At 41.9% G+C, this 13,549-nt stretch overlaps 1 protein-coding gene across 1 annotated transcript in view; it reads left to right on the forward strand.

The window, feature by feature from the left end:
• The window catches only part of LOC133414365 (voltage-dependent T-type calcium channel subunit alpha-1I-like), a 149,923-nt gene that overhangs the window by 28,528 nt on the left and 107,846 nt on the right, over positions 1–13,549 (forward strand). The window contains 1 exon segment of the mRNA XM_061699653.1: positions 7,149–7,413. Coding sequence (XP_061555637.1) covers positions 7,166–7,413 — 248 coding nt within the window. The 5' untranslated portion in view covers positions 7,149–7,165.

Consider the following 13,549-nt stretch of genomic DNA (forward strand, 5'->3'; position numbering starts at 1 on the left):
TAAGGAGGTTAGCTCATTGAACATCTGGCTTTTAAAGCTAAATGTGCCTCTCAGATCGTCTGTCATCCAAAGATAATGTCTGGCTGAAGGCATCAAAAACAGGACAAAGCAGAAGATTGGTCTGACACCTTTATGTCTCAGAATACTTGAGCGTCAGCAGGTTAACAAACCATTTTGTGTCTAATGGTTGGTGATAATGTAACTCTTCAGCTGAGAGACCTTCAAATTCTACTCCCCGATAAATGCTTTTGAATCATGAGAGTATTGTGATTTTAGCTAGTATGATGAATATATTTTTTCTACAATTGTGAGGACAAACTCAGAAACAGAAGTAGAATGTGTGCCATGAATGACACATTTAAGCCTTTGTAGGGCACTTTTATGGCCCATTTTGAACACAGGTTAAAAAAAAAAAAAAAAAAAAAACCACCATAGGTCCTTGTCCTATTATGAATGTGTTTTGCCATATTCTGTCCCTCCTTCCGCAACCCTGAACAGAATAAGTGGTGTAAAAAACGGATGGATGGCATCCTGCCATCCATTTTCTAAAGTGCGTAACCTCTTCAGGGTCACAGGGGAGCTGGAGTCAATCCCAGCTGCCTTTGGGAAAATGGCAGACTACACACTGGACTGGTTGCCAGTCAATTGCAGGACACATACAGAGACAGACAACCATCCACACTCACACTGTCACTAAGTGAGAACTGAACCCATGCTGTTTGTACAGAAGTTAGGAGAGTTGACCACTACACGGTCAACGACCACGTTTTTTCCATATTCAAGCAGCCTAAATCATAGATCTACATTTCAGAGTGTGCCTGACCAGAAACATGTTGATGTATACTTGCCATTAAGTTGCCAAGTGGGAATTATGTTCACCATTTGGCCACAGTCACATTAATGAAATTTTTGAAAGATATTTTCCCATTTTGGGTCGGCTCCTCTGTCAGTGGCTAATTTATAAATACATTACACTCTCTCGTGGAATATATTGATAGGCTCGCTAACAGAGTAACATGTCATTTTGATCATTCAGCAGTATGCATCCAAACTTCTTTGTTTCGGGTCACCGCATGCAAAAATTGTTCGAGGTGGCTGACGAAGCTGAGAATGTATATGTGTGTGTGTGCGTGTACACACACACACACACATTCATGCACAAGATACTATACCATTCATCAGGGATGTGTCCCTTTCTGAAATGCTCAATGCTCTTGCTCATTTTTCACTCCAGTCACACAAGGCTGTGTTTGCGTATGCATGTGTGTGTGTGTGCGCATGTGTGTGTATAGGTAGGTGTGTGTGTGTGTGTACAGTATGTGTGTGTTCTCAGCCGATTGTATTGTGTTGTGTCACATTGAAGCTCCAGAGAGGTTGCAGGCAGGTGTTAAGTTGGTGTGGCAGTCAGAACCATGGCAGCTCTGCTTGGCTCAGTGTTGTCCCAAATCACACACAGTGACACACAAAGGGAGACACTCACTGAAACACACGCATCAGGCATATGTACTTCTTTGCCTTTTACATTGTTATATAGGGAAAATCCCTTTACGAAACTCTCAATGAAACTTTATATTGAGTAATGAGGAATTCTGCTGCTGTGCGTCTCATTTGGTGTCAGTCATTTTCCTTTGTCTTCCAATCCTCAATGACAAAAAATGAATGCATTAAAAAAAAAGGTATGAGCATATTCTAAGTGGCAATGCAGCTTTAATAAATAATGCAACCGTATTAGTTGTGTCGTATTATCTTCAAAACTGAATCATATCAGATATAAATCTTTTTTCTCTTACGTTATCATTTGCTTTAGGGAGTATTGTAGAAGGGATTTTTTTGGCAGTAAAATTCGTTTTCTCCAGCTCTTATCAGAGGATAAAATTAAGTCTTATTTTTGGGGGCTTCAAAATTTGTTAGATTCAAAGAAGCCACCCACCAGGGTAAAAGAATCAGAGAGAATAATTATTTATCAGCGTCACGCACAGTGGCTTTGCTAAGCCTACTTTGAGGGGGGCTCTAAAATGTTCTTGAGCCCCCCCAAAATCATTTGTTTGTTTATGGTTAGGCCAATATTTTTGGGTCTTCGCCGTGCTAAAAAAGTTCTTACGCCCCCCCCCCCCCCTAAATGATTTGGTTGTTTAAAAAAAAATACATATACGTAGTTTTATTTTTTATTATTTTATTTTCCCCCATTCCTTCCCATGGGCTCACCACATGTGGGAGGGGCCATAGGGGTCTGGTGCAGTGCGAGCTGGGCGGTGGCCGAAGGCAGGCACCTTGGTGATCCGAACCCCGGCTACAGAAGCTGGCTCTTGGGACGTGGTATGTCACCTCTCTGGCAAGGAAGGAGCCCGAGCTGGTGTGTGAGGTCGAGAAGTTCCGACTAGATATAGTCGGACTCACCTCACACACAGCTTGGGCTCTGGTACCAGTCCTCAGGGGTTGGACTCTCTTCCACTCTGGAGTTGCCCATGGTGAGAGGCGCCGAGCAGGTGTATACTTATTGCCTGTACATTGGGGTTCACCCCGGTGAACGAGAGGGTAGCCTCCCTGCGCCTTCGGGTGAGGGGACGGGTCCTGACTGTTGTTTGTGCCTATGCACCAAAGAGCAGTTCAGAGTACCCACACTTTTTGGAGTCCTTAGAGGGGGTGCTGGAGAGCGCTCCCACTGGGGACTCCTTCGTTCTGCTGGGGGACTTCAAAGCTCACGTGTCCTGGTTGACACGCCTCTGCAACATCGCGTGGACATCGGGGACAGTGCCTCTGGATTGGCAGACTGGGGTGTGGTCTCCCTTTTTAAGAAGGGGGACCGGAGGGTATGTTCCAACTACTGGGGGATCACACTCCTCAGCCTCCCTGGTAAGGTCTATTCAGGCGTGCTGGAGAGGAGGGTCTGTCGTGAAGTCGAATCTCAGATCCAGGAGGGGCAGTGTGGTTCGCCCAACCAGTCTACATGTGTTTTGTGGACTTGGAGAAGGCGTTCGACCGTGTCCCTCGGGGAGTCCTGTGGGGGGTGCTTCGGGTGTATGGGGTACCGAACCTCCTGATACGGGCTGTTCGGTCCCTGTACAACTGGAATCAGAGTTTGGTCCGCATATCCGGCAGTAAGTCGGACTCGTTCCCGGTGAGGGTTGGACTCCGCCAAGGCTGCCCTTTGTCACCGATTCTGTTCATAACTTTTATGGACAGAATTTCTAGGCGCAGCCGAGGCGTAGAGGGGGTCCGGTTTGGTGGCCTCAGTATTGCATCTCTGCTTTTTCCAGATGATGTGGTTCTGTTGGCTTCATCAAGCCGTGATCTCCAACTCTCACTGGAGCAGTTCACAGCCGAGTGTGAAGCAGCTGGGATGAGAATCAGCACCTCCAAATCTGACCGAAAGAACAAGATCCAGGATACAAGCGGCCGAAATGAGTTTCCTCCACAGGGTAACCGGGCTCTCCCTCATAGATAGGGTGAGAAGCTCCGTCATCCGGGAGGATCTCAGAGTAGAGCCGCTACTCCCCCACATCAAAAGAAACCAGTTGAGGTGGCTGGGGCATCTGATTCGGATGCCTTTTGGACGCCTCCCCGGTGAGGCATGTTCCACCGGGAGGAGACCCCGGGGAAGACCCAGGACCCGCTGGAGAGACTACGTCTTTCGGTTGGCCTGGGAGCACCTCGGGATTCCCCCCGGAAGAACTGGATGAAGTGGCTGGGGAGAGGGAAGTCTGGGTGCCCCTGCTAAAGCTACTGCCCCCGCGTTCCGACCTCGGATAAGTGGTAGAAAAGGGATGGATGGATGGATTTTCCCCATTCCTTTTTTCTCCCCTTATCCCAGAACATCTCCTGATGGCGGAGCAGTGAACAGCTTTATTATTATTATTTTTTGTAAGAAATATTACAAACCAGGGCAGAGACACTATTATTATCATGCATTCTTTTAATTAAAGAACCTGATTTATGCAAAATTAAACAAAAAGGATGGTGATGCAGTTTTATGTTAATCATTAAAATGCGTTTCAATTAAAAATTGCACTTGGATTATATTTAAACCTACAAGGAGGAAAACATGCTTGACTGCAACGGAACATTGATAAATATGCTGTACATACGTTGGAATGGAAAATTAATGTACAGTACATAAATACAAATTTATTTCAATCTGCTTTTTATTCATTGAATTATTTTCTTACGTTTTTATTTACATTTTTATCCAGGTATGCAAATGTAATTTTTCATTTTTTATATTAATACTCATTATCCCCTCCTTGAGCCGTCACCTTATCGTGGTGGAGAGGTTTGTGTGTCCCAATGATCCTAGGAGCTAAGTTGTCTGGGGCTTTATGCCCCTGGCAGGGTCACAAGCTGTGGGTCGTGACCGAAAAGAACAAGATCCCGGATACAAACGGCCGAAATGAGTTTCCTCCGCAGTTTCCTCTCCCTTAGAGATAGGGTGAGAAGCTCGGTCATCCGGGAGGATCTCAGAGAAGAGTCGCTGCTCCTCCACATCGAGAGGAGCCAGATGAGGTGGCTGGGGCATCTGATTCGGATGCCTCCCTAGGCATCGGCTGGCCTGGGAACGCCTTGGGATCCCCCCGGAAGAGCTGGATGAAGTGGCTGGGGAGAGGGAAGTCCCTGCTAAAGCTACTGTCCCAACTTTCTAAGCGGTAGAAAATGGATGGATGGATGGATGAATACTCATTATAGTACTAGTAATAAAACAAATGATTTATCATTGTGCTATTCTGAAAAAGTCCCTATTCACTTTGAGGAGTGATTGTGGTGTTTCCAGGGATGTACAGAAACTCCATGGCTTTCATTTGTATAATTATTTTTTTAAATATATATAGTACAGTTTAATTTGTTCAGTGACCACACTTGTGTCTCAAAACATTCATATCTCAAATCATCTTCCCCCATTGAGATGAACGGAAATGTAATTAGTCCATTCCAGCCCCCCACACAAACACCACAAATTAGTTTTTAATGTTTTTTCATAAGCAAAAGTGGACTCGACAGTATTGTACTACATAAAAACACACCTTAATAACATTTGCTCTCCACATAACCTGCAAACACAAAAAATTCGAACAGAAATCACGACTGTGTTCTTCTTCTTCTTCTTCTTCTTCTTCTGTGGGATCTATTGGCGGTTGGCAAACCATTTTAATGGTGCATGAGCCCAACCAACTGAAGTTGTCCTTCCACTGCAAGGAAACCAATGTTAATTGATGGTGGCCGAATGTTATGAAATTTGCTGGCGTCGTCTAGCGGTGGTGGTCTGATACGCATTCGTATCTCAAATTTTTGCTATCGTTTAGAAACAAAAATTAAGCCTCGTCACGGCTTGTATTGTCAAAAACTCAATGGAAAATGTACATGGAAATGTATATGTTGTTTGTATTTTCTTATGAATAAAAATATATGATTAATATAATAGATATAAATATGATTTAGGCCTATAACTGTGATATTCTAAATAATACCCAATCAGTTTAGCCACGCTTGTCATGTTTCTATGCTGGTGTAGAAACAGAATTAGTACAAAGCTTTGCTTCTTGTGTTTCCATGACATGCCTTGGGAAACAAAAGCCTGTTTTTTTTTTTTTTTTTTCTGGCTGGTTTTGTGTTGTGTTTTTGATATTCTTGAAGAGGATCTTGTCAGAAGGATTACATACTGCTTATTCTATCACTCGTGTCCTATTTGCCCATAATAATAATAAATATCCCTTAATGTAATTATCCTATAAAAACAAAGCCTCTCCCTACACCAGCACTTGGTAGCATTCCTGCTGTAGTAGGATTTTGCATAAATACACACCTACATGTTTGCACGCATTCATCCACAGTGTACGTAGTAATTACTGAAGACGAACATTCACACGTGTTCATGCTGCTTAAAATAATCACGCACCCATCTGCAAACCTTCCTCAGTTAATGCTCCCAATGCTCAGTTGCATGCCTAGCATCTCTGTCCGTGAATGTGTATTTGTAAGTGAGTTTCCAGCCTTGGCTTGCCTCCACGCTGGCTGCCTAATTTGGCTGCAAGTTAAAAGCAAGAGGACTCCCAAGCTCAATATGTTATTTTGCATCCATTCAGGCTTCAGCTGCTACGTCCGACTTGCATGTTTTACTTGCTGGTTTGATGTTTGGAAGGATAGCTGGGGCAAAAATCCAAAAGCATTTTCATCACTCTTATGTTCATTGTTCTTTTTACCTTTTTGTAATATTTATTTGCGAGTATTTTATGCATTAATCACATCGTGTGGTTTCTCTGGCAGCAATATGTGATTTGTATTTTCTGTTGCTACATAGGAATCCCTAATTGCATAATGTTCTCAGTTGTGACAGCATGTGCACTTCACGTGTACATCTGCGCAAACCTTACTCTTTAAGTAACTTTAAATTGTGTCAGCCTTTAACACGTACTTACTGTAAATTAATTGGTTTGGCTTATTTAGCTTCAGCTCATGCCTTTGAAGCTTAAGAAATGCCCATTTACTGCTGTTAAATTGTTTTCACCACAGCGGCTTTAAAGCAAATTACACTTCAGGACTCCCCCCTACTGTTTTGGAGCAAAAACATGAATGCAGTGATTGCGCTAAATTAAGTACAAGGGAGAATTTGGGCCTCATTGAAACAACATAATATACAGTTGAGTTAATAATGACATATTATTACAAGAATTTTAATACAAACTTTGGAATTCAAAAATGTAATTTTACAAGAAAAAAGCTCATAATCTTATTATATATATATATATATATATATATATATTATGGGGGAAAAAAGTTATGTCAGCAACAATTTTTTATCTCCTTCAACTAAAACATTGTCTTGGATAATAAAACATTTCCCCTCTGATACCTTACTTATAACTTTTTCTCCTATGCGTTTATTCTCATATAAGTTTTGATCTGTTTGCATTTTTAAAGTGCTGATATTGATTTACTCTTAGTGCTCTTAACTCAGTGATTCTCATCATGATTCAAATGATCTGTCCAAATTTTGTGAGATTTTATCATAAAAACATGGGATAAACATGCTTTTCAACAGACAGCGATGTTGTGAATCAAATACTCCCCGCTTTCATCACTGTGTGTTGTACAACATTTTCTCGACTATAATCAATAAAATGTAATTTCCTTAACCTTGTTCCAATCTCTTCTCTCAGCGCTCAGCAGGGTTGCCATGACGAGCGAGGAGTGTCCTGTGCCGCTGGGGAACATTTCCTCGGCAGTGCCAGGGCATTGTGAGGAGTATGGCTCGGCGCAGGCTGATGACATCATCGAGGAAGCGGGTCCAGGTGACGACGCCAGCATCGGAAGTGACCTGAGCACGCTTGTGGTGCCCTTCCCCGAGCTGGCGCCCGTGGTCTTCTTCTGCCTCAAGCAGACCACCTGCCCCCGCAGCTGGTGCATCCGTATGGTTTCCAGTCCATATCCTTTCATTCGCTGGTGGAAATGCTGTTATTTTTGTAATCAGAAATAATGTCAATGTGCATTTAAATGTCATTTTGCATGTGCAGTTCGTCAGGGTTAAGCTTTTGGATATTGGATTGGAACTGGACTGGACTGTGGTGCTTTTTTGGGAGCTCATTTAAGTTGCTAACCATTTGTTTGTTAGTTAGTAGGTGCAAATATATTTGTGAATACTTAATGCCAAAATTCAGGCATACTGTAGCATATAGCCTCAAACAGTGGTCTCCTCTGTAATGCACACCATGGGCTCTAATTTTGTGGAAGGCGTAAATCCTGCGTGGCGGGCGGTGCAACTCTGTGCCAGAGGAGGGTTAGACCAGCCACTTAAAAAAAAAGAAAACTAACAAGTGATCCCACTTATGTAGCTGTAATTATCTTTGCTCTATCAAGTGTTACTGTTCGGTTTGGGATGCTACACCCGGATTTGGTTTGCGTTTCAGGTGCTGGTTTTCTGCCAAAATTCAAACAGGAAACAAATGTCTTCAAAACCTATTGCCATGAAAACATGGATCCATCCATCCATTTTCTGAGCCGCTTCTCCTCACAAGGGTCGTGGGAGTGCTGGAGCCTATCCCAGCTATCATCGGGCAGGAGGCGGGGTACACCCTGAACTGGTTGCCAGCCAATCGAGGTGCCACATACAAACAAACAACCATCCGCACTCACATTCACACCTACGGGCAATTTAGAGTCTTCAATTAACCTGATTGAACCCCAGTCCTCAGAACTGTGAGGCAGACGCTCTAACCAGTTGTCCACCCTGCCGGCCATGACACATGGCATTTTTAAAACATTCTGTGACTTAACAACATCAGACCTGATGTAGGCATCAACAGTTATAGTATAGACCAAGGTTAGAGCAAAGAACTTTGGTACAATGATCCCAACCAGATACAGTTCAAACAGATTTACAACAAGATTTAAGTTAGCAGTTGATGTATGTGTATTTTGTCAACCAAAATGTACAGTATTGGAATTGAAAAACATTTTTTGATTATTTATTCAATCAAAATTGGATTAATGGCAATGCAGTGCATAAATTACAAAGTCCCAAAATAATTAAATATGTGTTTATTGAATCCCATCACTAGCAGAAACTTAAAGCAGGCAACTATCAGTTCCCCATTCAAATGTATTGATCAGTACCAACAACAAAAGGAACTGAAAACTGCTGATATATACTTTTCATTCACACTGTAACATCCAAGTAGCAATTCTCTATCGACCAATCACAATCCATCAATAAGCATGTGTACAATTTATTCTCAAATCAATGCCTTCCTTGAAACATATGCATTGTTCTCTGGATAAAGAACCGCTGTTTGAGTAATCACGGCTTTACCTATATCTGCTTGCGCATGGTCTGCTTTATGGTGAACTTGCTCGTGGCACGTCAGTACAATGAAACCCAAATGAAAGACTTTGCGTAGACTTTAATCTCTGTGTGTGTGTGTGTGTGTGTGTGTGCTCATTTGTGTGGCACCGAACCATCAGTTGTGTGTTAACTGACCGCCCTCGCTGACAGTGGCGGTGGGACTGAAGATGATCCTTTCACATCAGGGGCACACAAAGATCACGCTGAGCTGCAGCATTTTCCATGTGCACATCCATCACTGGAATGTAAGAGGACACACACAATTTGGTTTAGCTTATTTCCCTCACTGATTTCACTGTGGTTTGTTGTTCAGTGGTTCAAGTGGCTCTGGACAACAAGAGTTATCACTATCATGTGTGAACAATAGCAGTCTTTGGAGGCCATTAGACCTCTTTTTGACCACAAACTGGTTGCTACTGCACGTTTGCTGCCAAGGACTTATACAATCATGGATATATTTCTGTACATTCGTGACTTGTTTAAACACCCTGTAAATTCAGAAATGTGTTTCTAAATACATTATATGTTTGAATTGCTGAAAATGTGCAGACTGACAGAGAACTATTTAGTACTGAATTGAGGAGATATAGCATTGAATTGTTTTTCATCATTTCAGTTTTCCTAATTTTTTGGAAGTCGCTAAAATGGAGCTCAGCTCGCGAGCTAGCTGGTGGCGGTGCAAGACAAAGTACCATACATTTTTCAGGTTGAAGTATTGGTATTTGATAAACAGGAGAGAGTTGAGCGGGGAGTGGTTTCAGCGTATTCGACGGACATTCTCAGGGCATTGAATCGATTGCAACTAGACTGTTCTGTCCGATTCAATGCCCTGAAAATGAATGCGTGTGCATGTCAATGGATGCACCCTCATTGTACCGGTACACCCAGCTTGTCGCACACTGGTCTGCCAAATTGGCAAACACACAGCAGACCTTGCACTTGCATGAAAATCAGGATTTGGTAGTTTTGGTACTCTGACACAATTCCGCAGTCCATGAAACTAGAGGCCTATACAGTATCTCAATAAGTCGGTAAGACGTTCTCAGTCTTTGCATTGTTTTTAGCAGTTATCTTCAAACCGATACTGTACAATGTATTTGGAAACAAACATCTGGGTTGACTTTACAGGAATTTTAACTCTAACAATAGTATATAGTTAATATTTGTGCGTGAGAGTGTGTGTGTGAGTCATATAAAAATGTGACAGAAAATTCTCAAGCCTGAGCTTTTTATTGCCTAGTAACTGTTGGAATAAGCTGAGAAAGCAAGCAAACACGTCACACAGTGGTTTGTGATGTGTTACTCTTGCCTGCTGTGAATATATTAAACAGACTGGTCAGAGGCTTGCTGAGGAGTATGTGTTAGATTTTGTGTCTCCTTAGCAATAAGTTAGCGCGTTTGTGCACGTGTGTGCATGCGTTTGTTGCATCCGCTTGAACTAAGGCCAATGCTATCATGTCACACGTGATGATGAAGGTGCATGTAAGCGTATCATGCATTGCATTTATGTAATGACAAGATCAGATGAGGTTTGTGAAGTGTGTGTTTGCGTGACCGTGTGTGTGTTTGCGTGAGCATGTGTGTGTGTGTTAAATAATGTGCGTTTATGAGAGGGTAATAATGGCCTGTTTCACCATCTCTTGGCAGATCAATAAATCTGTCCGCCAATCAGTTAAGAGAGGCCCTCGGTGACACAACAACACGCACACATGCACACATACGTGTCTCCAATGACAGTCACCCACGCCTGCAGCAGAGCACCTGGAGCACTTCCTCTGATGCTGCAACCCCCACACATTCCCCGTCACGCGCTATTATTCGTTCTCGTTACAGCGCACTTTACAATACGCTTCAGGACACTTCATTGGGTACACGTGCACAGCCAAATGAGAATCCTATATGTCGATAATGACGCTCCATATTCACTGACACTTTCGAAGAGGTATTAATTTAACAATGTTTATTGTATTCTGGTGATTTGCGGTGGTGTAGAACTGCACTGCACCATAATCAATGCTGTTTCTAATATGTTGGTCCTCTAAAGAACATGCAGCGAGACAGTACTATTCATTACAAAGCCGTATTCTCCCGTGAACCGCACCTGGATGTGCACTTTTCATCTACCCAGATTCTTCCATCCAGACTTCTGACACACTCGCTGTGTGCAACTGCAGGACTTTATAGATTCGTTTTTTTGCTAAATTTTCAGTTTGCACAGACTCAGTCTGTATTACAGTGAGGAACTATTTAATGATTGTATGTGCATGTGTCTCGCCATCCTGTCCCAATAAAATCCTGACATTTGTAGGTGGGATTGCCATAAGTGAGTACATCATTCCTGCTCCATAGGGGCACTTTAAGATGTAAGTGAAATATACTTCAATTACTTGTACCGTGCAGCCATTCCTAAAGGAAATCTATACCAGCGATTTAGAGTATTGACTGATATGTTTCCCCGTTGAAACATCAGTACAGCTGAACCCCCATAGTATTTATCCTCCTGCATGGCCTTCTTTCTGTCATTCTTGCCCTTTCTCTTCTTTTTTGTAACAAACGTAGTCTCTTCTCGTCGTCCTCTTTGATTGGCTCCTGTGGTGAGTGACCGGCCTCTGTGGCCCGTGATCCTCTCCGGTCTGGACAGCTTGTTATCTCCATGGTGACGGATGGCTGAGGCGTTTGCTGTGCCTGGGTCTTAACTAGTGCTGAGGATGGAGCACACACCTGGGACATATCATCCACTTTCGCTCACATTCCAGCTCCGTCTTAATACAATCTTCTTGCATCTCACTCTTTTGCTTCACATTCTGAAATTTTAGTTGAAAACTCTGCTGTAGAGGCAGATCAAAATGTGTTGTCTTGCATCGACACTGTCAGGTTCTATTTAGAAACATCAAAATTCTTCTGTCATAATTTGCTTGTTCGCCTATCCATCTTGTTGCTTTCATTTCCTTTCCCTCCGCCTAGAAAATGTTCCAAATCCGTATGTACTGTCTCATCTTATGCAATGATCTCGGTGTTCCACTCATATTACAGAGAATCTGCTGAATTACCCTGAAGAAAGAATTGGAAACATTAATGAGCCACTGCAAAGGATAAATAAAACCTATTAGTATGATTATGCTTCCCGAGAAAATCCCATTGCTAATAATATTTCAAGATCCAATCCTGATCTTTCTCATCGTCTTTGCTCCCTTGGCCTTCTCCCTCCGGTGTAGTCCAAACTCCATTAGTGCAGCCAGCGTCTGAGTTAGGAGAGGCACATTGGTGGCGAGATGAAGGCTTTAAAGTGACTCTAACGATTGTTGTCGTAGAAAGCCTCAGTGCTTGCACACATTACCTGACCTCTCACATGTAGCACTCTTTTTAGGCAGTGTCTGTGTAATGAGCATGTTTTTTGTTTTTTTGGTTTTTTAATAGCAAAGCAGCCGCCCAAACAGCATGAATATGAATAACAGTATTGTTATTGGCTTTGCCCCTCATCTCATTTTGCTTAAAGCATTAATAATCAAACAAAACAAAAATAATAATAATAATAGAGTGATTGCAATGCTTTTCCAGGAGAATTAAAGAGTCCTCCATGTGGTGGGTTCAATTAAAAAGAGAAATGTTTGTTTGTTTTTATTCCCCTCAAATGAGCCTCGCTGATGACAGATGATGAGATGGGTTTTTTTTTTTCAGACTGCTGTGGTGGTGGTGGTCTGGAGGTCACACAAAGTATTGAGGAATGTTATCAAATTCATGCAGAGATTATTTGCTAATCGTTCAAACCCCAAGATTGGTTACATCCAATTGGTTTTGCCCTTGGGTCTATTTTCTATATTTCCTTATGCATTGCAGTCAGCTGGGGGGAAAAAAATGGAAATAGTCTGGAATCATCAATCATGCTGCTGTCATGAAATAGTGAAAGGCAACTGCATAGTAATACCTTGCAATGGAGCAATTACGCTGGAACTTGTATGGTTGAACACAATCCTCCGATACGTATTGGAAAAATAAACAACTACAAAATATGACTCTGTACCAGGGTCATAAAACCTTTATTAACTGCACAGCCCCAAACCCCCCCAAAAAATAAAAATAACACAAAATGTACTGAAACATCATGACATATGTCTTGCGAGCTATGCGGAGGGCTTGCATGAAGTCATACGCAAGGGCCGTTCTGAGTGTTTTTGTCAAACTTTATTTCCCCCCCCCATCAAGAAAAAAGACAGGACTGGTGTTTTTCTCTTTGGCTGCTCATACTAGACTGGAGAAAATGAAATAAAGTCAATTACTGGCTCCATTGCCGCTAATTCTGGAGTGAAGGCTTTGTAGTTTGCTTTATTTTATCTATTATACATGAAGTTTTTTGTTTTTTTTTAATATAAATGATATGAGTCATTCTGAATAGTGCTGGGTTGTTTTTAATTATTTTTTTGTTAGTAAAAGTCTATAACATATTAATGAATATCTTATTCTCACGCAAAAATTTATTAATTGCAAGATAGAAAATTACATATGGCTGTTTATCAATACTCAGCTTCAAGCAAAGAAGTTTGCTCTATTTCTCCATCAGAAGAGAAGCCCAAATCTCAAAGCAATATATATATATATATATATTTTAAAGCTGCAAAGACGTTCCTAATAAAACTTTGTATTTTTCTCCCAGTGCATTTATTCATTTCAACTCATCTTTTTACACTAGCAAGGAAATAAGATAGTAGTTATAAGGACTAA

This window comes from Phycodurus eques, chromosome 16 (assembly GCF_024500275.1).
Source record: "Phycodurus eques isolate BA_2022a chromosome 16, UOR_Pequ_1.1, whole genome shotgun sequence".
In the NCBI taxonomy this organism is placed as follows: domain Eukaryota; kingdom Metazoa; phylum Chordata; class Actinopteri; order Syngnathiformes; family Syngnathidae; genus Phycodurus; species Phycodurus eques.